This window comes from Gymnoscopelus microlampas (genome assembly GCF_963454915.1).
Source record: "Gymnoscopelus microlampas genome assembly, chromosome: 12".
Taxonomy (NCBI): Eukaryota; Metazoa; Chordata; class Actinopteri; order Myctophiformes; family Myctophidae; genus Gymnoscopelus; species Gymnoscopelus microlampas.
In genome coordinates, this window is record NC_139949.1 from 27,905,489 (window position 1) to 27,928,360 (window position 22,872).

Sequence of the window (22,872 nt, forward strand, 5' to 3'; positions counted from 1 at the left end):
CTATGTCTCCACAATGCCACTATTAGCTTCCCGGGGGGGAATCAATCACTCGCAATCTGGATATTAAACTCACAATCGCGTACAAACACCAACATAATCACCTTTGCATTTTGATATGAACTCATCAGCAAAAATAAAAGCCATTTAGACAGTTCCAATAGTTGACTTCCCATTGCATAGGTTTGTCATAATGCCAAGTTCATTTATTTCTGGTCTCATTAATTCCTGAATGGAACAAGGAAGACTACACTCTACACATGCTATAGTCTAAAAACAAAAACACATAAAAAAAAACAAAAAACATTAACTTCACGGATCTGAAATAGTGGATACTTGAGATTGCCAATAATCCGTTAGTATTATGATACATTATGATTATGCTGTAACGTTTACAAACAAGGGCAGGTCTATGTATGAATTAGGTCAGTGTATGTGTGGCCTGTGTGCTTAGTGCGTGTTCTGTGGCTAGCTGGTCCGTGTGTTTACATCCATGCGTATGAGAGTGTAGGAGGGGTGCACCCAGTGACGCATGTTCCACTGTTCCGTGTCACAGGGGCAGTTTGGGGTATTATGCAACATACCGCCAAAGCAATCTGACAAATGGGGTGGGGCCACCACTTCCGGAGTTGGGACAGAACAGGACAGGGCAGGGCAGGACAGGACAGGACTGGGCAGGACAGCAGTGTGTGAGGCAACAGGAAACAGTAACATCTTTCAAGAGCCATGTGTGTTCCCTGTACCTCTCGATGACTCAAGATTATACTGGTGGTGGTGGAGGCTAAGCTAAGCTTAGGCTAAGCTAAGGCTAAGCTTCTACAGTGGGCCTTCTGCCTCAGTTTTGTAGAAGTTATTGTCAAAGAAAAACTAAACAACACCCTTCTATAGAGAACTGAACCTGAAGACGGTTTGTTTCCCCAGAATGGGGAGACAGGAAACTGCTATTTTTGACCCAGTCTGAATGGGTGCATCCACACATGAGATGCAAGTTGACGCCCTAAGTCGGAAGTCCCATCCACTCCCATGTTATAGGAAAAAACGGAAAAAACGTCCCGACGCGCGTCTGAATCGCATATCCGGGTTCCGCTTTTCATTGAGTAACAGCCAGAAATGGCCGGAACCGGAACAAGGGCTTGTGAACCTAGCGTCAACTTGCATCTCATGTGTGGATGCACCATATGTGGACACCCATGGCCACACATCCTCTCATTTAGTTCCACTGGGAGCACAGTGCCCTGAGACACACGCATAAAGGTAGCTCTCCAACGCAGCAACGTCAGTGGTGGTAAGCGTTGGAAAGCGTCTGTTGCCAAAAATCTGTTTTTGAATGGGCGGTGGGTACACGGTCGCGTCAAGTCGGAAATTGTAGGGAAGCGCCGGCTATCGACCGTCGGGTAGCACCATTTTCTAAAATGCTGTTTATTTTGTCTGAATACAGCGTATATCCATGGTAAATACTACAGCTCAAAACGCAGACACATTGCACTGCCGCTTGCAGGCACGCAGTGTTTATTGTTTTAATTAACATTAAATATGATAGATATGACACAACAAAATAGTTCACATGTTTGTTGTTGAAAAAGACATCAAGCCATAGGCTATTTTTAGCATCATCGGTCTCAGGTGCATTTAGCAACTTTTTTTCCACACCTTCCAACCGACTGATCTCCAGACTTCATTCGACTGCCAGTCTGTAGTAGTCTGTTTGGTGGAGAGCTATGATCGCCATTCTCACGGCGATCACATTTCTGACGATCCTTTTCTGACAGGCAAGGAATGATTCATAGGTTTAGCAAACAGCGTCATATGATGGAAAACGACTGAAAACACAAATCTCGTCAAACTCGTCAGTGGCAGGCTACGCCTTAGCAGAATCTGACGGTGGTAAGCAAAGAGTGGTAGGCAAAGAGTATAATATGAGAGTGCTCATATTTAATTTATAAACGGCTTCACGAATTCGAATTTAACCATAATTATGGTGACCAAGTAACTTGTCAGAAGACAAGCAATGTTGAGAGACAGTGTGAGTGTGTGAGAGACAGACCGATGGATTGGGGGCAGCAGTACGGAGATAATGAAGAGAATGATGTACATACAGAATGAACTGTTTCTTTTGGCAAGCTAGAAGACTTGTCTACAGTAGGTCCAATTGCAAATTGCAGACAGGTACTCTTTTATGGTGGTTCTGAATGAGGGTATAGGAGTTTGATTGCTGGTGGTAGGGTATTCCACATTTTGGTGGCATAATAATAATGAATTCATCCTATGTTTGTGCCGAATCTGGGGGGAATGAGATCAGTGGAGCTCCCTCTGGTGTTGTGCCCGTTTCTCACTCTTTGGAAGTAGTTTGACTGACCGGTACATGGGCAATGGTCCCTTGAGTATCTTGAAAACCAGGCCCATTGCAAGTTGCTGTACTCTGTCCTCTACCGCCCTGAGCCATCCCACCCTAGCATAATGAGCAGGGGTTAAGTGAGCTCTGGGTGTGAGGTCTAGTAGTATTCTGATTGGATTGTTTTGAGAGGTCTGTAGTTTTGATTTTAGTTTGCTCCAACTTGTGTCCTCAGTGCATTCCTACTGACCAACGAGGAGTGTTCAAACCCTAACCTGAAGACTAAAAGATCCATGCCTAACCCTGTGTGTTGTGTGTGAAGGAAACAAGTCTATATTCCTCTCAACGCTATCTGGAAGTGTGTTTACCAAACACTGAGAGGCAGTCTGCCAGCAGAAAGCCTTGCGTGCATGACTGTGTGATCCTGCTCCCTCTCTGTTGGAGAGCTAATGCTGTGTCACTGCTTCTCACCTTACACAAAAGCCCCATCCTCTCATGTTGTTCAGGTGACTCACCGCTAATCTGCTGCCCAACCCTCAACAGTCAGAGAGCTGCCTCAGCTTCATTACTCCATTCTCGTTCTTTCTCCCACACACAAAAAGCGCACACGCACACACACACACACACACACACACACACACACACACACACACACACACACACACACACACACACACACACACACACACACACACTCTCTAACGTAGTATCAAAGGCAAATGCATGCGCTGAAGGAGTGGTAGATGATCATTAACGAGAAACACATTACAAAATACACACAGTTTAACACGTATCGGTCTCAGAGATAAGACAAGCGACTCGTGAAACCATTACTACAGCCTACAACGTAATGGCGAGGGCCTGGTTCTCTGTGTTTGTGTGCGTTTGGTTTGAGATAACTGCTCCACCTACTCACTATTCTCATTGTCAAGAAAACAAAATGATGATGAGGACGGAGCCAATAAAATCCACCCAGCCGTTGACAGAGGTTCTGGGCTCCACTATCCTGGCCTGGTGGGATCCACAATGGAGGCCACATTGCTGGCATTCCTGTGGCGGTCTGTGGAAACCAACACCTGGCCTCTAAGAGGAATGGGATCCCCAGCCATGTGGAAGTGTACATCAACATAGACTCTGAGGAGACGTGTGCACGTAAACGCACACAATTATGCATCCAATCCAAAGTGTGTATTGAAAATGGAATGTATTTATCACATTATGTGGATCAGTGGATCACTGCTACAAGGCAGAGTGTGTGTATCCATGCCTACGGCAGAACTAGAAAGGTGCACTCAGCAGAGCACAAATCTCCGCCAGGAGGCATGCCCTAATAGTTAGTCATAATAGTTATGTATGCAGAGAAAATCTACAAACCATGAAAGCAGCGCAACATGCGATTACCAGTTGTCTCTTCTATTTTCCTCCCTCTCTCTCGTATTCATTGTTCCTCCATCTTTCTCTCAAGAGTTCTGTAACTCAAATTTCACTGTAATCTGCTAAATCTGTTGGTTTATTCTTTGTGTAAATTATGTTTGCATCACAAGGGAGTCAAAGGTTGAGATTTTGAATATAAGTGTCCGATTTTCACTGACATGTAGGATGAGATGTGCACAGCTATATCACAGCTAAATCAACATCAGTGAAAAGCGAGCGTGACAACAGCCTCCTTGAACGCAGAGTGGCATTTCTCCCCGCCCAACTCCACTCACATGCCCTGGTCCACACCTAGTATGATAAGTGTAAAGTTAACTATAAATATAATGGTGTGAGCATCCACAGCTTCAAAGTTCTGTAAACACTTGCGCCAAGCACGCACTGCACGCTCCAGCTGTGTGGGAGCCCCAAAATGGATATAGTAGATGACCTGTTACTCCTGTAAGACAGGAGGGACAGAAAAGTAGGACCAGAAGGTCATGGATTCACAAAATTCTTCAAAGATGAGAGGCCTTTGAACATAGTTTTAGCACTCTGAGATTCGTGAGAATGTAAAGTGCGTTATAAATAAAATGTATTATTATTATTATTATTATAGTTCAAAATCGAATGGGCTTTGAATATCTTTTCCAATTATAAGCAACTTGTTGAAATAATAGCATCTGCCTTTCCCCTAGCCACTCTCCTCTGTTGGTGCTGAAAGATGCACAGCAGTGTCTACATTTCAACTGGTTTCTTATTTATTATTATTAATAATAATAATAATGATAAATAAAAGCTAAATAAAGTGCTTTATAAATGTATCTGCCGTTACTGTCCACAAAAACCCTTTGTTTTTCTTTTTCGCCATGACCAAACTACGGTATGCTTTGGAAAATGATTGGCAGTGGCATCACCGTTATCACTACAGTAAAGGTGATCATCCATAACAAGGAACATACTAGACTGTGCAATGTTGTAGTACTAAGAGCCTGTTCTCTATGCCACAGCTAAAACAAAGCCTGACTCGCTGAGGTCACAGAAGAAGGATGTGAAAGTCCGGTGAACTGTCACCCAACTGCCACAACACAACACTCTGCCATTGTTATAGTAGTCCAGGGTCAGCCAACATGGTTTACACATAACACACTTATTTCTGCTGTTTATTATCTTAAGTACAGCCATGGTATTCAGACGTGGTATTCAGTTACGACAATAGCGTAGCACCCGTCCTGAATTCAGGAGGAATTTCTCCCGAGTTGCAGCCAAACTAGTCTCTTCTGTATTAATTTTCATGCCAGCACTGATGCATGTAGACATGGCCCATAGCGGTCCTCTCCAACATGGCGAAGACTTGCCTTGTTGGTTTATGGGGCCTTAAGTAGAGCCCTCCAAACCCCCAAACCAGACCTTAATGGCTGACCATAAAGTGACCAGTGTACAGTGACCACATAGCGGTCCAGTCATTAACAGGTCTGTGTGGCTGTCGTGGTCCTTTTAAGCAACATTAGACATGGTGGTCCACTCATGGTTGCTATCATAACCACCAAACCACTTCCTATGCTAGGATACGGCTAGAGGCAATAGAAAAGGCAAACATTGATGGCTATTTCATTTAGATGAGGCCCTGGTCAGTCTCTTTGATGGAGTCTTTGGAGAATGTTGAATGTAAAGAGAAAGAGAGGGGGGGGGGGGGTACTATGCAACTCTTTCACACCAGTATGTTTTTTGTTTTTTTTCCAAGTTAAACATCCATATTCTGGTAATAATTTCTATAGGCCAAATCATCATTTCCAGGTAGATAACGCTGGCATCGTCACATTGGAGCAGTATTATTTCTGGAAGAACAGAACACTTATGAAATTGTTATTGAGTATTAGAAATATATTATTTTAATGTTCTAGACACTTAATTTTATATTGTGTAAATATGTAGACATTCCACCCAGAAATACAGCTCTACACATTTGTTTGCAAACATTCTGATCTGATCTATAGAGTGTTTGATCAATAACAGGGATGTCGCTGTTTCTCAGGCTCTTTAAAGACCCCATGACAAGCTAGAAATCATGATTTTGCTCTACCATATGAAGTGTTTCCGGTAAAAACAGCTTGATGGACATGTCGTGGACATCGAGTGTCTTTTACAGTACCCATTGAGGTTATCACATGATGTTGACAGCCGTCAGTCGTGTTTTCGACTCGAGGTGAAGAAACCTAAATAGGACTGTAGTAGGAAGTGCACATTTTGAAAAGGATGTTGATGTAATATTAATCAATATTGAACAAATACGTGACCTATTTATAAGCTAAAATGAATAGTTTGTTTAGAAACAGGCTGTGAAAGTACTGCATTGCACTTGTCCCCATTTCTCCCCCGCGCCTGTTTGTTCCGAGCCGGTGCCCAGCGGCCGGCAATAGCCGCCTGTGTCCGCTCTGCCGTCGGGAGACCGAGAGCGCAAAATGACAATAGCAATTTTAGCATTTTAATAAGCATAAACAAACTGCTTCACATGAACAATGTTGGTGTAATTAAGAGATTCGAAAGGGAATATATGTTTTATATACACAGATTAACAATTAAAAGACAAAATGATGTAGCGCCTATTTCCTAATTTTCCTGGTTTCTGTTTGGTGTGGTGCGAGTGGGAATGACAGGGAGGCAGTGTTGCCATGTTCACTTATTATAAGTGACTTTGGGCTTCTTTTTCTGTAAAGCTGCGGGTTTTTTGGGGCATGTTTCAAAAGTGAAGCTGCTTATTTGGGCTTGTTTCCTAATGCTGTTTAAATCAGTGGTTCTTAAACTTCATGTCAAGGACCCCGAGATTAATATGTACTTGTGCCCCCCCCCCCCCATCTGAAAATATGATATGCCAGTGGGCGGGCCCTACATACTAAATAAAAATAAATACAAATGTAATGAAATATGTCATTGGCCTACACCCCAAGGCACTGGATGACATTTTTCTGTGTGTGAAATACAATGCCAAATAACAAAATAAAGACTTATATGCAGATATTGCATAAATGTACAGTGAAGCACAAGAAAAATGGGATTAAAAAGAACGTAATCCTTGATTATTGATGTCATAATGTCTTTAATAAAGACATCAACAACAAAATCGGGAGGTTCATCAATTTAATCCAATCAGAAGAGAGGACCTATTTATCAGCTTCAATTTTATAGTGTTCATATTCCAATTCTGTCTGCTAAGGTTCGTCACTTCCAATTCCACTTGTTTGTCCTTCATCCGGTATGAGTTTTTTCTCCTGACTGGATTAAATTGGTATCCCTACCTGAAAATGTATTTTCTAGAGAGACGGGAAGACTCTTATATTACTGAATGAACAAACAGTCTATGATTGCTATGAGAATATAGCTATTTAACAAAAAGAAAAAAATAATAATCACTTACAGAAGTGGTGTGTGTGTGTGTGTGTGTGTGTGTGTGTGTGTGTGTGTGTGTGTGTGTGTGTATATATATATATATATATATACTGCAACTAATATAAAATGTAAAATTGTGATAATTTGATCAATTGTGATCAACATCGCATCACCATTGATTGTGATATTGTACATAATAAAATTAATGTATGTGAATAAATTGTTTTAAATGTAGTGAATTCTAATACCGTAAAGTCTATGGATCATTCATAGATCTTTGTTTTGTTGTGAAGTATGTAGAAAGCATTTTAATCATTAGTTATTGAATGAGGCAATAACAGAATGAATCAGCAATTTTGTAATATTGTAATGTTGATCTGCTAATCAAGATTTGAACATTTCTCACCTCTATACACAATTATTGGACAGAGATATTTCATTCTATATCAGAGATAGTGGGGCAAAGAGTGGAACGTACTCCTTTGGGTGCTTTGTCTGGGGTTTTCCCTTCACTGCCCTCGCTCCCTAAATTGAAAAAATATGTTTTGGCCTTTGTCTCTCTATTGGCCAGGAGACTCATTTTGATTAATTGGAAATCATTGTTTGATTGATTGATCGATTGAATACTTTAGTAAAACTTTGCAATTAGTACAGTGGTACGATTATACAATGGTGCTAAAAGGATAACACAAAAATCCCAAAGGGCTTGTGGTCCTGTGTATTCACCTACTTCCCCCTCTCACACTCACTGGATAAGAGACATCCTGTATTGTCTAAAACTGGAAAAGATTAGACGTGGTTCCGCCAATAAGTTTGGGAAGTTATGGGGTCCATTCTTTCAATTTGTCCAGAATTTTAATCCATCCCTGATTGAGGATACGTGAGGTCTGGGGGAATGTTGATGTGATGGGTTTGCTGTGGCGGGGCTGTTGTGCTGTTATGCAGATTATAGATGTGTCATGGATATGTATTGTTTGACAGATGTTTTTTTTTGTATCTGTGTTTATCTGTTTTTGTTTTTATTTGTATTTCTGTTATGATGTTGATGTCAATCTGTTTATTGCAATTTTTGTATTAGATGGATTGCACTGGAGGAAGCTATTATCTGCATAGTACCACTTTTTTATATTGAATGCTTCTGTGGAAAATCTAATAAACAAAGTAAAAAAAATACAAAACATTTCAACATTTCTCCCCATACAATACTTAATAACGTTATTAAAAAGAGTACAAATAATATTTTTATAAAATATAATTTATTTAATAATAATTATAGAATTATTAATATTTCCCATGATAAATAGCAATCTCATAGGCTGTCTGCATGGCAACTAAAGGGGGACATTAACTTAATGTATGGACAGTGGACACACACCATTTCCCTGTTTCCCTTACCCGCAGTGATGTTCGACTGGGAGCTGCTAATGTTCTTCATGCCTGCCAGCTCTGGTCTGGTTTGGTTTGGTTTGCTGTGGCAGGACGGGTGGTGCAATTTCAGACTGGCTACACACTAAGCCCACTTTGGTCTGCAATTTGCTTCCTGTGGGAAGTGTGTGTGTATGTGCATGTGTGCACACGTGCACATTGGAGGTTGTCTTGAACAGTGAGGGGTTATTGTACTTGGTATTAACAGTACTCCTGGGGCGTCCCAGACATAGACAGACAGGCGCATGCTTTGGATGGTTACGGTGTGACAGTTAAGATTGAGAGGCCATTAGAAAAGCATACAGACACACACACTCACACAGCTCCTATTTACACATCTCTGCGGCATTCATCTTTGATTGAGTTTGGGCTACATGAGTAAGTCACAAGACACTTATTCAGATCCACGCCTCTGACCTTATGAGGAAAAGAATGAATTAATAAAAATGCTGAATGAATGCAATTGTGCCACTTGTTTTTTTTTTGGTTTGTTTTGTTGTTGTTTTTATATTGGAAGCAATTTCTTTGCGCCTTTTATTATTGAAAGCTAAAGTTGAACAATGACCCTCCCAGAGGTTTTACCACACAATACCTAATTAACTACCCCAATGTGTAAAATGTTTAACAAGTTATATTTATGATACTGTAACTAATACTGCCATTCTGTAGGAGGGGTATCAAACACAAACACCAGCGATAAAGTTCTGACACACTATCTAGATAGAGTTAAAAATGAATGGCTTTGAATTTAATTTAAGAGGTGCTGAAGTTGAAGCGAGGGATCTGTTACAACCAGTCAGTAGTGAGTCAAGAGCAGCTTTTCAGCCTTTCAAAGGGTTACTGAACTTGATCCCGGTGTGTCAGTGTCTGACGCGCTGGGTAACACACAAAGCGTTGATTCTCACCCCTGGTGAATGGATGGCTGATTATGTGATGCCTCCGTCACATTTTTGACACAGCAAGCACATATTAGCCATTCATGCGCGGGCAGTTATGCTGAGAACATACAGGCAGGCACTATAAAAGGGACAGGCTTCTGAGTCACTGCTCTAAACAAAGAAACACAGGTTTTTGTTCATGTTTGTGAGGAGGGACTGCATTGTCCTTGAGCCATGATCTGAAATGTAGACAGAGAGTTGGCAATTGGTCAGCATTGTCACTGGCCTGGCACACAATGGACAGGTGTGCGGGGCACACCACCCTGCCCAGTGCCCACACACACACTGACCTTTTGTTAGACGTACTGGCACAGTGCTACAGAGTTTCACTCACTGTTTGAGTAAAACCACAGTATACCCATCCACACCCACCAAGAATGTAATATGCAAGTGGATTGCCCTAGTATTATCTGACATTACGTTCAAGTGAACTTAGCTGGCTTGTACAGCAGTGTGTGTGTATGTGTGTGTGTGTGTGTGTGTGTGTGTGTGTGTGTGTGTGTGTGTGTGTGTGTGTGTGTGTGTGTGTGTGTGTGTGTGTGTGTGTGTGTGTGTGTGTGTGTGTGTGTGCGTGTGTGTGTGTGCGTGTGTGGTAGGGGTTCCCAGAATGACTGTGTCAGTAACGACAATCCCCTACTGACAGGTCAGTTTGTGGAACCCATACTCTCAAACCTGCTAGGCGCTCACAGAGATAGTTGGTGCTAATTAAAGCTGTGCTGCTGGTAATTACCAACAGCCGAAACTTAATTTCAGGGGGCTTGCTGGGGAAAATCTGTATATTCTACACAAACCTCCTCCGCAACATGTAATTTGGCGATCCTAAAAAGAAGCTGAATATAGAAAACTACAGAATGTTTCTTTATTTAGATGAGCCACTGGTTTATTTTTGAAAGACAAGGGATAGTAAATCACGACTCATAAACAAGCTATAAACACGGCCAGACGTTTTTCTAATCCTGCAGTACAACATAGTTTTAACGAACAGTCAGAAAGACAAAAAACTAATAAAACAGCTGAAAACTGACAAGCGGGAGACACCAAGAGACAGACAGAAAGGGAGAGAGAAGCAGAGAGAAAGAGAAGAGGTGGAGAGAAAGACGACCCTGATTGCTTTTGTGTAAACAGCAATGTGTACAGCTTCAATTTTAACAACTTTAATTCTTTGTTGCTGTGGATTTAACGTCGAGCACAATAATTTTCAAGCTGCCCATAATGACTTAATGGCAACAGCCATTACTGAAAGTAATTTCATGTGGGGATGACTCAGATGAGATCTCTTCAAAAATATTTACAGCAGCCCCCCCCCCCCCCTCCAGAGTCACTCATCGCTAAACCCGCTCCTCGAGTATAAAAAAGAAAAGAAAAAAGAAGGTATGAGAGCAGTGACATTAGGCTAGTTATCACTGGAAAACAAATGCTTTTCAGCTTGTACATGGATGAAAATAATTCAAGCCACTTCCAACGGATTATAATGATCTTCACTGTCAATGTAGCCGATACAGTCACAGGTGCAGTTCTGTGCTCCTGCTTGTGTGTGTGTGTGTGTGTGTGTGTGTGTGTGTGTGTGTGTGTGTGTGTGTGTGTGTGTGTGTGTGTGTGTGTGTGTTATGATCCTAGCCTTCAGTTGAAACCAGACCTCTCTTTGTGTTCCACCATTATTTTATTGTTTTCCCGGGGCTGCATTGTAGCACCCTCCCACTACATTCAGCCTGAATTATACTTGGAACAGCCCATTGTGCGGTGCAACTAAGTATAATAATAATGACAATAATAATATCTCAAATGTATGTAGCGCTTCTCTAAGTACTCAAAGTTGCTACATAGGGGTGGGAGAAAACATAAATGTGTATGTGTGTGTGTGTGTGTGTGTGTGTGTGTGTGTGTGTGTGTGTGTGTGTGTGTGTGTGTGTGTGTGTGTGTGTGTGTGTGTGTGTGTGTGTGTGTGTGTGTGTGTGTGTGTGTGTGTGTGTGTGTGTGTGTGTGTGTGTGTGCGTGCGTGCGTGCGCGCGTGTGTGTGCATGAAAATCAAGAGGGGATTATAATCTTTCTCTCACAACCATTCCTGTCAGTGTCAAAATTGATTTCCCACAATCTCAGTAGGATGTGAACATACAGAAGACACAGGGGCATCAATTGCACAAATCATTGAACAGGGAAGCCTCCACTTCTATTCTGTGGTCTGTTGTTCTTATTGGGGTTTTATTGGCTCCCGGTCCCCCTCTAGTGGTGACTCCACAGCCCTGCATCAACACCAGAGCCACAGAACCGCTGTGAACTTATTATAGATACAAAAAAATCCATTTGTTACTCTCAAAACAACACTAACGTACTGTAAGCTGTGATACAAAAATATTCCAGCCGTGTCACTGTTAAGAGGTCACATGGAGTGAGGTACAATGGCACCACCCATGCTGAAATTGGGAAGTGTGCCTCATTGAAAGACGTTAAATCACTGAAAGGAAAAGGGGGATAAAGAGAGACACATGATGACATTTGTGAAGTGCAGTAAAGTCATATGACAACACTGAGTCACATGATGTCATGTGAGTAGAGCACTTTGTCTAAATGAAGGACTAGAGTGCCAATGCAGGATCTGAATAGTGAATAGACTCAGTAGTATTCATGCTCGGAAACAGCCTTTCTACAGTGTAATAGAGAGGGCCATGACTAGAGGCAAAAATACGGGAAGAGCTATATAATATTACAGAATATTTGGGCCATGGTGCAGTAATACGTCCCTGTTTTTCTTTTCCTTTTTTCCTTTTGGTTCTTTTTTTTTGCTCTGTTTTTTTTTTAGACAAAGCATTGCTTTGAACCACTCATATGATTTATGAGATCAACTTCTCTACTGTTACCCTTTTGTTTTCCTTCTCAGCTGTTTTTAGTATCTTTATTTGCTCACATTCACATAACTACAGAAAAGAGCTGAAATGCTAGAGGCAAGAATTAAGTATAGCTTGTGTGTAGCTATTCTTAATGACTACATAATACAAAATAAATTCAAGGCCTTTCAGATTGGCTAATCTAGCCAGCAGACTGGCTAATTTACACCTAAAGACTAATGGCACCCTCAACTGGCCATTAAAGCTCCTGGCCTGGACTGATATTTTCAATCAATTTCCTGACAGATTAAAGGGAATTAAATGATATGAACAATATATATAATCTTTCTTTTGTCATTTTTTCCCAATTTTGTCATTATGCCAATTAATTCCTCCCACTGCTTGCCACTGCTGTTGTACCCTACTGGCTCACTTGCCAGTGAGGAGCCCCCACTGGGAGGACATATAGCGCCTCCATCCTAGTCCACCCGTTCAACATTCCCCGCTGACAGGCACTGCCCCAGCCCGTAGGGGTACGTGCAAAGACAAAGATCCCCCTACCTGCCCAGGTTCCCTCCCCGAACTGAGTTCATATAGACACTCTCAGCACGCCGGATGTACCGCGGTCGAACCCCTAACCTCCATGGTATATCAATTCAAAACATGATTAGAGCTTCCGCCTCAGTGGCAGCCTTTAGACTGCCTCTCGAAGTTTTAGTGAGCAAGTTTCTCACTCGCAATGAGGCTACTTCCTGTAGTACACATACACAACTACACATGCATCAAAGATGAAATCAAGATAATAGGTGCTGTGCTTTGACAAGCCCTCTGAGCGAAAGCAGCAATCTGAGCCACAGTGTAGATGTAGTAGATTGAGTAAACTATATCACTACGCTTCTGAGCTAACGTGTGGTTTCCATGACGGTGTAAAGGGCATGAAACCTGCTGGGTAACTGTAGCTACATTTTGCCTGTTTTCATATGTTGGAACCCAATGGAAACAAGCCTTCAAGGCTTGTTTTAGCAATTTCTTGCGTAATTGTACTGTTTGCAAATTGTTAATAAAGTACTAAATCAATCAATCAATAAATCAAGATGACTGTTCATGCTCTCAAAGTCAGTAGCTGGTAAATATCCAGAGATGCCATTCATTCTATCCTCAAATCTAATTTTGCAAACAGATTTTTTCCCGCATCTTTTATGATTTTTTAAATCGGTCATAGTACTGATGTCATAGGCAGGCCACATGAAGTCCGAGATCCACATGGAAGTCACGTACTACAGTTACTCAACAGTCACCCCAATGACCTCTTCAATGAGCCTTCTACAGAGAAGCTGCACTTTTCAATTACACTAACCTGTGGCTGGATTTGTGCTTTTTAACCAGCAGTTAAGGTTGCCATTTGTGGATAGGACACGAATGCTATATAAACAAGGATTTCCTCTATAAAGCACAAAACACAGCAACTCTAGGTTCATGTTCTATCAAAGTGCGTCATTTCATGAACCCACTGACCCATCAGAAACTGCAACACCAGACATGATCACTAGATGGTGTCATCCTACTTTGGACTGTCTAGTAGAAAAGTAAGCTGCGCCACAACTGAGAGAAAAAAGAAAAGAAAAAGCCCTCTCAGATTACATTTGGGAGTGAAAGGTTTTCCTTTCCAAAACACAGAATGGAGGACATATACTTTAACATTTTCCAGTTCATCCTCACTGGACAAAAAAGGGACACAACTGCGACTGCGGACTAGATGACAGATGAGGCTCAATGTAGGTAATACACTGAGCAGTAAAGACAACCAGATGTTTTGGAACCCCGTTCGCCAGCCCCCTGATACTCAACAACACACAGAGAGGAGGGGGTGAGCAAAACACAGAGGGGAGGGGTGCAACAGAGTTACAGAATGTACGGAGAGAATAGTAGGACGACTGACAGAGAGGTAGGACGAGGAACAAGTAGGGGAGGGAGAGAAAACTAAAGTGAGAGTAAGAGAAACAACAGGGAGTAAAGCCTAATTTAAAGTACATACGACCACATAACGTGATGCGCTGTAAAAATGTGTCTTCGTGCAGTTGCACGCCTGCGTATGAATTAGGTTTAAGAGAGCACGAGAAACGAAAGTGTGACAGGGAGAGCAGTGAGGGAGGGGAGAATGTTTTTATCCTCGTGTGCCCTATGGATGTATTTAAAGAACCAGCGAGCTACGGCCGGGGGAGTGCCAGTGTATGTGTATAGAGCGAGGAGCAGAGGAGAGGAGTGATTTGGTGGTATAATATAAACATAGCCACGTTTTTGTTTTTATCTTTCATCTATAAATATCCATGATTTAGTTTGTAAAAGTTTATATTGTGTTTGTTGCTATTTGTCTGTTTGTCTCACCAAGTCAAATTCCTTTATGAGCACACTTTAGTAACAAAATAAAAAAGTTTTGAATCACCTGTAATTCTTCAATAATTCTGGGTGAAAGTTTCGCAATACTGTAGACAAATATGTGGGTTCAGGCCAGGGTCTTTCAGGTTAGTTTATATCGCGGACCCACCAAACCGAACACCTTCAGCCATGCATCGCTCAACTGGAGGTCCCCAACATCAGTTAGTTAAATGAATATGACAAAATGATGTCCAATAGTAGTATTATTTGAATGACTAAGGCATTTCGCGGCAATGTTCTTGTCAACACTATTCTCTCAGTTATGTTATGAGCAGCTGAGCAAGAGTTAACTGTGCCTAACGTAAACAACGCTGTACACCAGCCAGGCAGACAACCAACCTGCACATTTATGAGCCAGAGCCCATAGGCTTGTACTACACTCACACCCTGAAATGATGTCACACACACAAAAGTAGCTCTGCTGTGCTCTGGGAAACTTAAATAACATTAAAAAAATAAATTTAAAAAACTGACTGATTTTGTCATTTGTCATTTTGTCATATCAAAAAAGTAAATAAATACAAAAATTTGAACTCATGCATATTTCAATATGAAATAAATATCTTCATAAAAGTTTATAGAGAGGTGTGTTTTTCTATGGGTTGTGTATGGGAAAATGCTTTTTTGGGGCAAACTGTAGTACCAGAGTTGGCCACTATACTACCCCCACCACAGACCCCCCTCCCGGTCCTGGGGGCTTGGTGTGCACTCAGTCAGAGGGGTCAGTGAGTGCGCTTGTTCCTGGACTGCCTGTCAAAACAGTGCGGCTACCGCCGCACACTGCCTATTCACAGAGGAGAATTCAACACCGCCCCATTCTGTGCGCGTGTGCGTACAAAAACGCAAAAAAAGAAAAGAAAAGAAAATGCACTCAAAAACGTGTACTCCCCCCTCCAACACATGGGGAGTCTTCCATAAGCTTTTAACTATGTTGCTTGTTGTGCCCATCATTAAAGCCTTAGCAACAAACCCACATAGGCTAAACACTGACTTTAAGACCTACGTCAATGCATTATCATCCACTGTAATTACGTTTGAGCCCCTGTCATAAACATGCATGGATAAGTAAACAGCTCTGGCGCAGCAGCTATACGAAGTGTATTAGAAATGTTTCCTTACCAGGTAAAGGAGGAAGGTGTGCAGGCCGGTGCCCAGACCCACTGAGGAGAGGATACCCAAGCCTACCCAGTAGGCACACCACAGGAACTGCTTCTCCATGTCGCGCACATGCTAAGGAGGCCATGAGAAGGGGACAGTCAGGCACAGGGTAGAGACACATGCATGGAGTGAGAGCAAAACAACGTGAAGGGGAGATACACACACACACACACACACACACACACACACGTACACACACACTCACACACACACACACACACACACACACACACACACACACACACACACACACACACACACACACACAGAGGAAGGAGACAAGAGGCAGGGCCAGAGTGAAAGAAGGTGCGAGAGTGAAAGTGTGCAAAACAGAGAGGACCATAAAGGGTGGGAGAGGGCAAGTGAGTGGTAGAGAAAGAGAGAGAGGGAGAGAGAAAGAGAGGGAGATAGAGGGAGAGAGAGAGAGATCTTGAAACAGAAGTTGTTTAGGAGTATTAGAGAACAGAGCCGTAGGGTAAAAGTGTTCAGCACACAAGAACAGAATCATTATTCTTTTTGCTGGTAGCCAGCTCTTACACAACTATAAAAGGAAGACAAGCAAAATTTCTCTCTCTCTTTCTTTCTCCTCCACTGTCCTCTATGACTCTATCAATCTTTCCATTTATACAGATCCACAAGACCCTCCCTCAAGCTAGGGCAGGTTGTTTTCAGGAAGAGGCATGGATTGTGTAGGTTACGGGAAAAAGGGAGGTGGGTGTTATTGGCAACGGACTCCATTTCCCAGTGAGCCATGGGGAAAACAATAATCATGGCACATGCAGTGTTTCTCGTTGCTGGCAGAGTCATAGGAAGTGCAGTACCAGCCACAGCCAAAATGTTTAGAATTGTTCCTGAGAACAGATTACATATTATCTCAGGACTTTTTAAAGTTGCAATCCATAACTTTTTTTGTGTGACTAAAAGATAATTGTAACCACTGTGTATGGTAGAGTACGTTAATACTATATAACTGTATTATAACACACAACTGTGGTGTTTGGACGTGGACTCCATGCTTTTCCATTTGCTGCTCAGATATTTTAGATCCTGTGGTCGGATTTGATTGCTTGATTGACTGATGTTTTTATTGACAAAAATGCATATACAAAAACGTATACTTGACTGTCAAAAGGATTAAACACAAAAAGCTCAAGAGCTTATTTCCAAGTAGGTCTCTCCCTACTTGTTGACTCTACCACTACCACTCAGTCCACGGGGGCGCTCAAGTGGCCTGCCCATCACCGCGGAGGTTATGGGTTCGAATCCACGATGGTGCATTCAGCTTTGCCGAGTGTCTATACGAACAAAGTTACATAATGCCGTAACCTCCATTATGTGTTAGAGGTTACGGCAAGTCTACCTGAAAAATATAAAGCCATTGTGAGCGATGCGTTACTTTCAAAATATGCATGGCACTCAAAGGATTAATACAATAAAAACACTATCAAATAAATTGAAATGGTTTGAAAATGTATAAATTGTGCCAAAGCAAAGCTTTCATTCTCCTATCTATCTATCTTTTCTAGTCGGATTCATGCTATTAAAGACTAACTTCTCTTATGAGGCGAGTCTCCACTCTTGACCTTTCAGAACTGTAACAGACAACGCTTGTATGTGTGTGCGAGACTGCGTGTGCGTGCAGTGCACACATACACACACACACACACACACACACATACAAGATAGAGAGAGGGAGAGGAAGAAGAAGGTGCGAGTGGTGGTACATGTACTCAAGTACTGTACTTAAGTACAATTTTGAGGTACTTTTACTTTACTGGAGTATTTCCAATTTTCTATACTTTTACTTACTCCACTACATCTAAGAGACACATATTGTACTTTTACTCCACTACAATTATTTGAAAACTGTAGTTACTAGTTACTTTGTAGATCTTGATTATTACAAAACATACATTAACCACTTCAGCCCTATATACATTTCGGCATTTGAAAATAGCCGATCTACAAGCTCACAATGCGTCGCATCGATCTGCTATATTCAAAGGATTTTTTATACATTTTATACATTTGAAAACTTGTGAAATACATTTTAATACCAATACTTTTGTACGTTTACTCAAGTACATTTTTGAATTCCGGACTTTTATTTGTAACAGAGTATTTCTATATTGCAGTATTGATACTGTTACTTAAGTAAAACATGTGAGCACTTTTTCTACCACTGGGTGCGAGAGCATTTATCTGTAGGCTATTATTTTAGAGATGTCACCCACCTTCTGGTGTGTTCCTTCAACCTGGTAAGCAGCGGAGAGGAGAAGCAGCAGCAGCAGCAGACCAAACGCTGTCCATCTCTGCTGTACAAGTCTGAATAATACAGGACAAGAAAGAGGTTAAGATGATGAACACACAGGTTCAGTGTGGGAAGGTTGAACATGAGTGTGTGAGGGACCAGAAGTAGCTATAAGTGGTGTTTAAAGCTGAGGGGAGGATGAGAGAAACTGGGTGGGAAGTGGGGATAATGAGCCAAGATGAAAAGGAGGAGAGGGAGGATGAAAACAATCATTTGAGCACCCCCCCCCCCATTATGTTTAGATTTATGGAGTAATATTGCCTTGGAATGGATACAGCCAACTATGATGCAATGATGGGGAGGTTAACTCGACTTTTTAATTGCAAATAATAAATAATCGTACTACATCTCTTCTGCAGTGGTGTAAAGTAACTAACTACATTTACTCAAGTACTGTACTTAAGTACAATTTTGCAGTATTTTTTACTTACTGGAGTATTTACAATTTTCAATACTTTCACTTCTACTCCACTACATCTCAGAGGCAAATATTGCACTTCACTACAATTATTTGAAATCTTTGTTTACTAGTTACTTTGTAGGTTTAGATTAATTATTACAAAACATACATAACAACTTCAGCGCTATTTAAACTTATTTTCAAAAGATTTTTAAACATTTTAATACACTAGAAAACTAGTGAAATGGGACTTTCAATGACTACTTTTACTAATTATATTTTTGACTTTTGCACTTTTACTTCAGGCAGCAGCAGGCTACATTTTGAATACCGTACTTTTACTTGCAACAGAGTACTAAAAAAAATGAGTTCTTCTTCCACCACTGCATTTCACATATCTAAAGTGATACAATTGGATGTTGAATAGTGGAGCCAGCCAAAACATCCGGCCCGCAGAGCGCTGTTTAACCACCACCGTCGTACACGGAGTAAATAAAATGATAAAGCGTCATCCTCATCATGCTAGCAGTGTGACTCGTGCTGCATTAGCTGAAGTAGTAAAACACGGTCATGTGTTCTCTCTGGCAGAACACCGCCGCGGTGCTTGTGGCTTCACCACATCCTCTTGTAGTTTAGAAAATAAACATGTTGTCCTCGTATAGCTTTAACCGCGAAGGCCTCCCTGAGCGTGTACACTATACACGCTGACCTTCTTTATAGAGCCGTGCGTGCATGTGTCAGCAGACCCACACAAGGTATACTATCAGGTTAGAGGAGTAAAGTGCGACACAGCAGGGCGGGCCCGCCAAGACTTCGTCATCGAAGGAAGGCGTCTGACGCATAGAAGTATAATATAACGGTCTGACGTCTTTTGCATAATTATTGTTCTCAGAAGCAGTGGTGGGAAAAGTACTCACATTGTTTACTTTAAGTAAAAGTTTCAATACTGCAATGAAGAAATACATTGCAGTCCGGAATTCAAAAGTTACTTGAGTAAAAGTACAAAAGTATTGGTATCAGTACCAAAAGTAGAAAGTACTCAGAATGTCCCATTTCACAAGTTTTCAAATGTATAAAAATCCTAAAATGGCAGATCTACAAGCTCACAATGCAACGCAATGTGAGCTTGTAGATAGGCTATTTTCAAGACAAGTGGCCGAAATGTCTGTAGGGCTGAAGTGGTTAATGTATATTTTGTAATAATAATGAAAGTAACTAGTAACTAAAGTTATCAAATAATTGTAGTCACGTGGTATCTGACTCTTGCTCAAGAACACAGATCAGGGCCGAGAGCTGAAACGGTAAAATTCTGATAACCAGCCTCTCTGGGCATCCTCTCGCGAAGATATATGGATGCCCCACTGTGTGTGTGTGTGTGTGTGTGTGTGTGTGTGTGTGTGTGTGTGTGTGTGTGTGTGTGTGTGTGTGTGTGTGTGTGCGTATGCGTGTGCGTGTGCGTGTGTGTGTGTGTGTGTGTGTGTGTGTTTGCACTTGAAAATCTGTTATTTTCAGCAAGTGACAAGGTCGCATGAGGCTTTTCTGCTTGAGAGAGAGTGTAATTCAACTGACAAGACGCATAATCCATCAGCTAGTAATAATGGGGCCAGGTGAAAAACAATACTGTTGTACTGGTTGTACATCACTTTGGCATTTATAACAACCGACAGAGATAAATGGTTATGGGGGGGATTGGGGCAGATTAAAACACCCTCTAACACCTGTGCTATGTTTGCTGTAGTGATTTTATTACACATCTGACTGTAGACTAAACTATGAACAAGGAGTGCCTGTGGGTTGATACTAGCAATGAGACGCTCAAGGACGACTCCTGTCTGAAGCACGCTGTCAATATGTGTGTGTGGGTGTGTGTGTTTGTGTGTGCGCGCGCGCATGTACTTTAAAACAGGGTTGTAAAGTGCAGGAGGGTGCTGCTGTAATCAATTCCTGTCTGTGTGTGTGCACGTGTGTGGGGTGTGTGTCTATACACTGTATGTACGTTATGTTGAACCACCTCTCCCCAAAGGAAGTTGAGAGTGGTCACAGCAATAGATCACAACTGCACACAAACAACATCAATATGGCAGATCCTGTTTAGTTTAGCTTTGGCAGGATTTCATGACTTTATGTTGTGCCGTGTCAATTTAACGGTAACACACATGCAATCCAGAGGCGTAAGGTAATCCGTCATGAGGAGTAGCCTACTGCTCTATAGTGCCAACTACACCAGAGTACAACCAGCATTTGAAGAAGTTTAAGTGGGAGGCATGCATCTCACCTCATGATACATTCCCTGAGCTTCATGAGCAGTTCCAGAACAAAGTAATGCAGCGTAAGGAGAGGTTTTTTCCACAACACCAGGGTCTGACGTTCCTCCATGTCCCTCTGCTTCCTCTCACCCATGGACAGGACTGAGTCTGGCCCCACACAATATGGAAGGTACACAAAAATATGGACGTGCAAACTTGTGTAAATTCAATTCAATTCAATTCAATTCAATTCAATTTTTAATTCAATTGAAAACTGTTCTTTAAGTCAGATATTTTTGTAACATCAATGCTGCATAGGTAAATACTGTACATTGACATTATTTTGAGCGATACAGTGTTTGCCATATGTCATATGACAACATAAGTTGTGTCGGTCTCACTGTTCAATTGCACTATTTCAGTAACTGATTGCATGCAGTAGTTGTAAAAAACTTTCCAAAAGTGTCTCTTTGCTGCTTATGTGAGATCATGTTCATAATAAAATTACAGATATCAGTTAATTATACTTATAATGCATCATTGAGTGCTTTTTTGTTTTGTTTTGTTTTGTTTTGTTGTTTTACCTGTGGGCTGTCCGCTCTGCTGTTCTTTAGCTGCTAGACGCCTCTGAGATATATCACCTTCTGCCTCATGCTCTGCCATCTCATCAAGCAGTGATTGTGACCTGTCGAGAGAAGAGATTGGACTTTAAACACAGTACGTGTGGCACACTCTCCTTAATCTACCTTGGAGCCAACACAGATATACACAATGCCACACCCACACATGAATGCAGACAAGACACACACACACACACACACACACACACACACACACACAGGTAATATGGACATTTAAATTATATAACTTACGCAGAAAGGACTAGGACCATACACTCTCTCACATACACACTAACTGTCCATGGGCGTTTATACGTGTGGACTAGATCACAGCACCAATGCTGTGTGTGACAGATTACTAGTAACCCAATCAGGCCTGGCTCTTTGGCAACCTCATGATGCTCACCCCTGAGACTCTGCCTACCAGCTCCATGAACTGACTGACACACTGGGCCCATTTGGCTCTATATGTCCCTGTACTTTTAAATCAGCCTCCCTGGTGGAAAGGGAGAATATCCGGTATTTGAAAGTATATGCAAATTTATATTTTTAAATTCTTTAGCTGTCTGAAGAAAGTCAAACGTATACTTTGTAGAACCACTACACTACAAAATAATGATGTGGAATATTTGTCATACGACATACTGGTTCAACAGAGTAAAGACTTGCCCTAAGGAGTGAAAACTCATGTGACTTTATGGCAGTGCTTGTTATTAAAAATTTGTGACATCTTTTTTTCCTTCTAATTCTTATTTATTTTTGCAATATTCCTTTGTCATCATTGCGTTTAATTTCGGTGATACATTGACTGTATTCTATGTGACACAACAGAGATTCATCATATGCACATATGCAATAAAAGTACATGGAACCTGTATTTTCATTATAGGGCCTGGGGTCTCACAGGAATCTGTCAGCGAGCAGTTTGATGGGGACTCTAACATGTAGGTATGTAGCTCACCATCTGGTGGACTTGTCAATGACACTCGCTAATTCACGCACACGCACGCACACGCGCACACACACACACACACACACACACACACACGCACACGCACACGCACACGCACAGCGCACAGCGCACACACACACAGTCAGTAGTCTAGGAGGGCCTTTACAAAGTAAACTCTGGGGTGTTCATTTAACTCTTAAAGTGTATATGGATCCATCATTTTACTAGCTCCAGGTTCCATACATCTACACTGACGAGATTGCCAGGCAAGAGCACTGATTTTACAGCCACCCAAGATGACTAATCAGAACCTTGAGGAATTTATTGGATGTATTCTGAGGCACACAAGGGGTGTTGTTATTAGCTTTGCTCAGTATCCATTCGTGAGAAATTATGGCCACTTGAAAGGCACGCAGTAAAGCCTCATAATGTTGT

General features: G+C 41.6%; 1 protein-coding gene across 2 annotated transcripts in view; it reads right to left on the reverse strand.

Moving 5' to 3' along the window:
• Positions 1–22,872, reverse strand: part of LOC311057509 (vacuole membrane protein 1-like) — a 71,169-nt gene that overhangs the window by 47,016 nt on the left and 1,281 nt on the right. Inside the window, exons 1-5 of one of the 2 annotated variants that reach the window (XM_084074468.1) lie at positions 21,738–21,790; positions 21,450–21,550; positions 20,895–21,033; positions 18,143–18,233; positions 15,870–15,980 (exon numbers count right to left, since the gene is read on the reverse strand). In XM_084074468.1, coding sequence (XP_083930594.1) covers positions 15,870–15,980; positions 18,143–18,233; positions 20,895–21,033; positions 21,450–21,550; positions 21,738–21,757 — 462 coding nt within the window. In that variant the 5' untranslated portion in view covers positions 21,758–21,790. Of the gene's footprint in view, positions 1–15,869; positions 15,981–18,142; positions 18,234–20,894; positions 21,034–21,449; positions 21,551–21,737; positions 21,791–22,872 lie in introns of those variants that run through there. The other variant, XM_084074469.1, reaches the window with a different exon arrangement.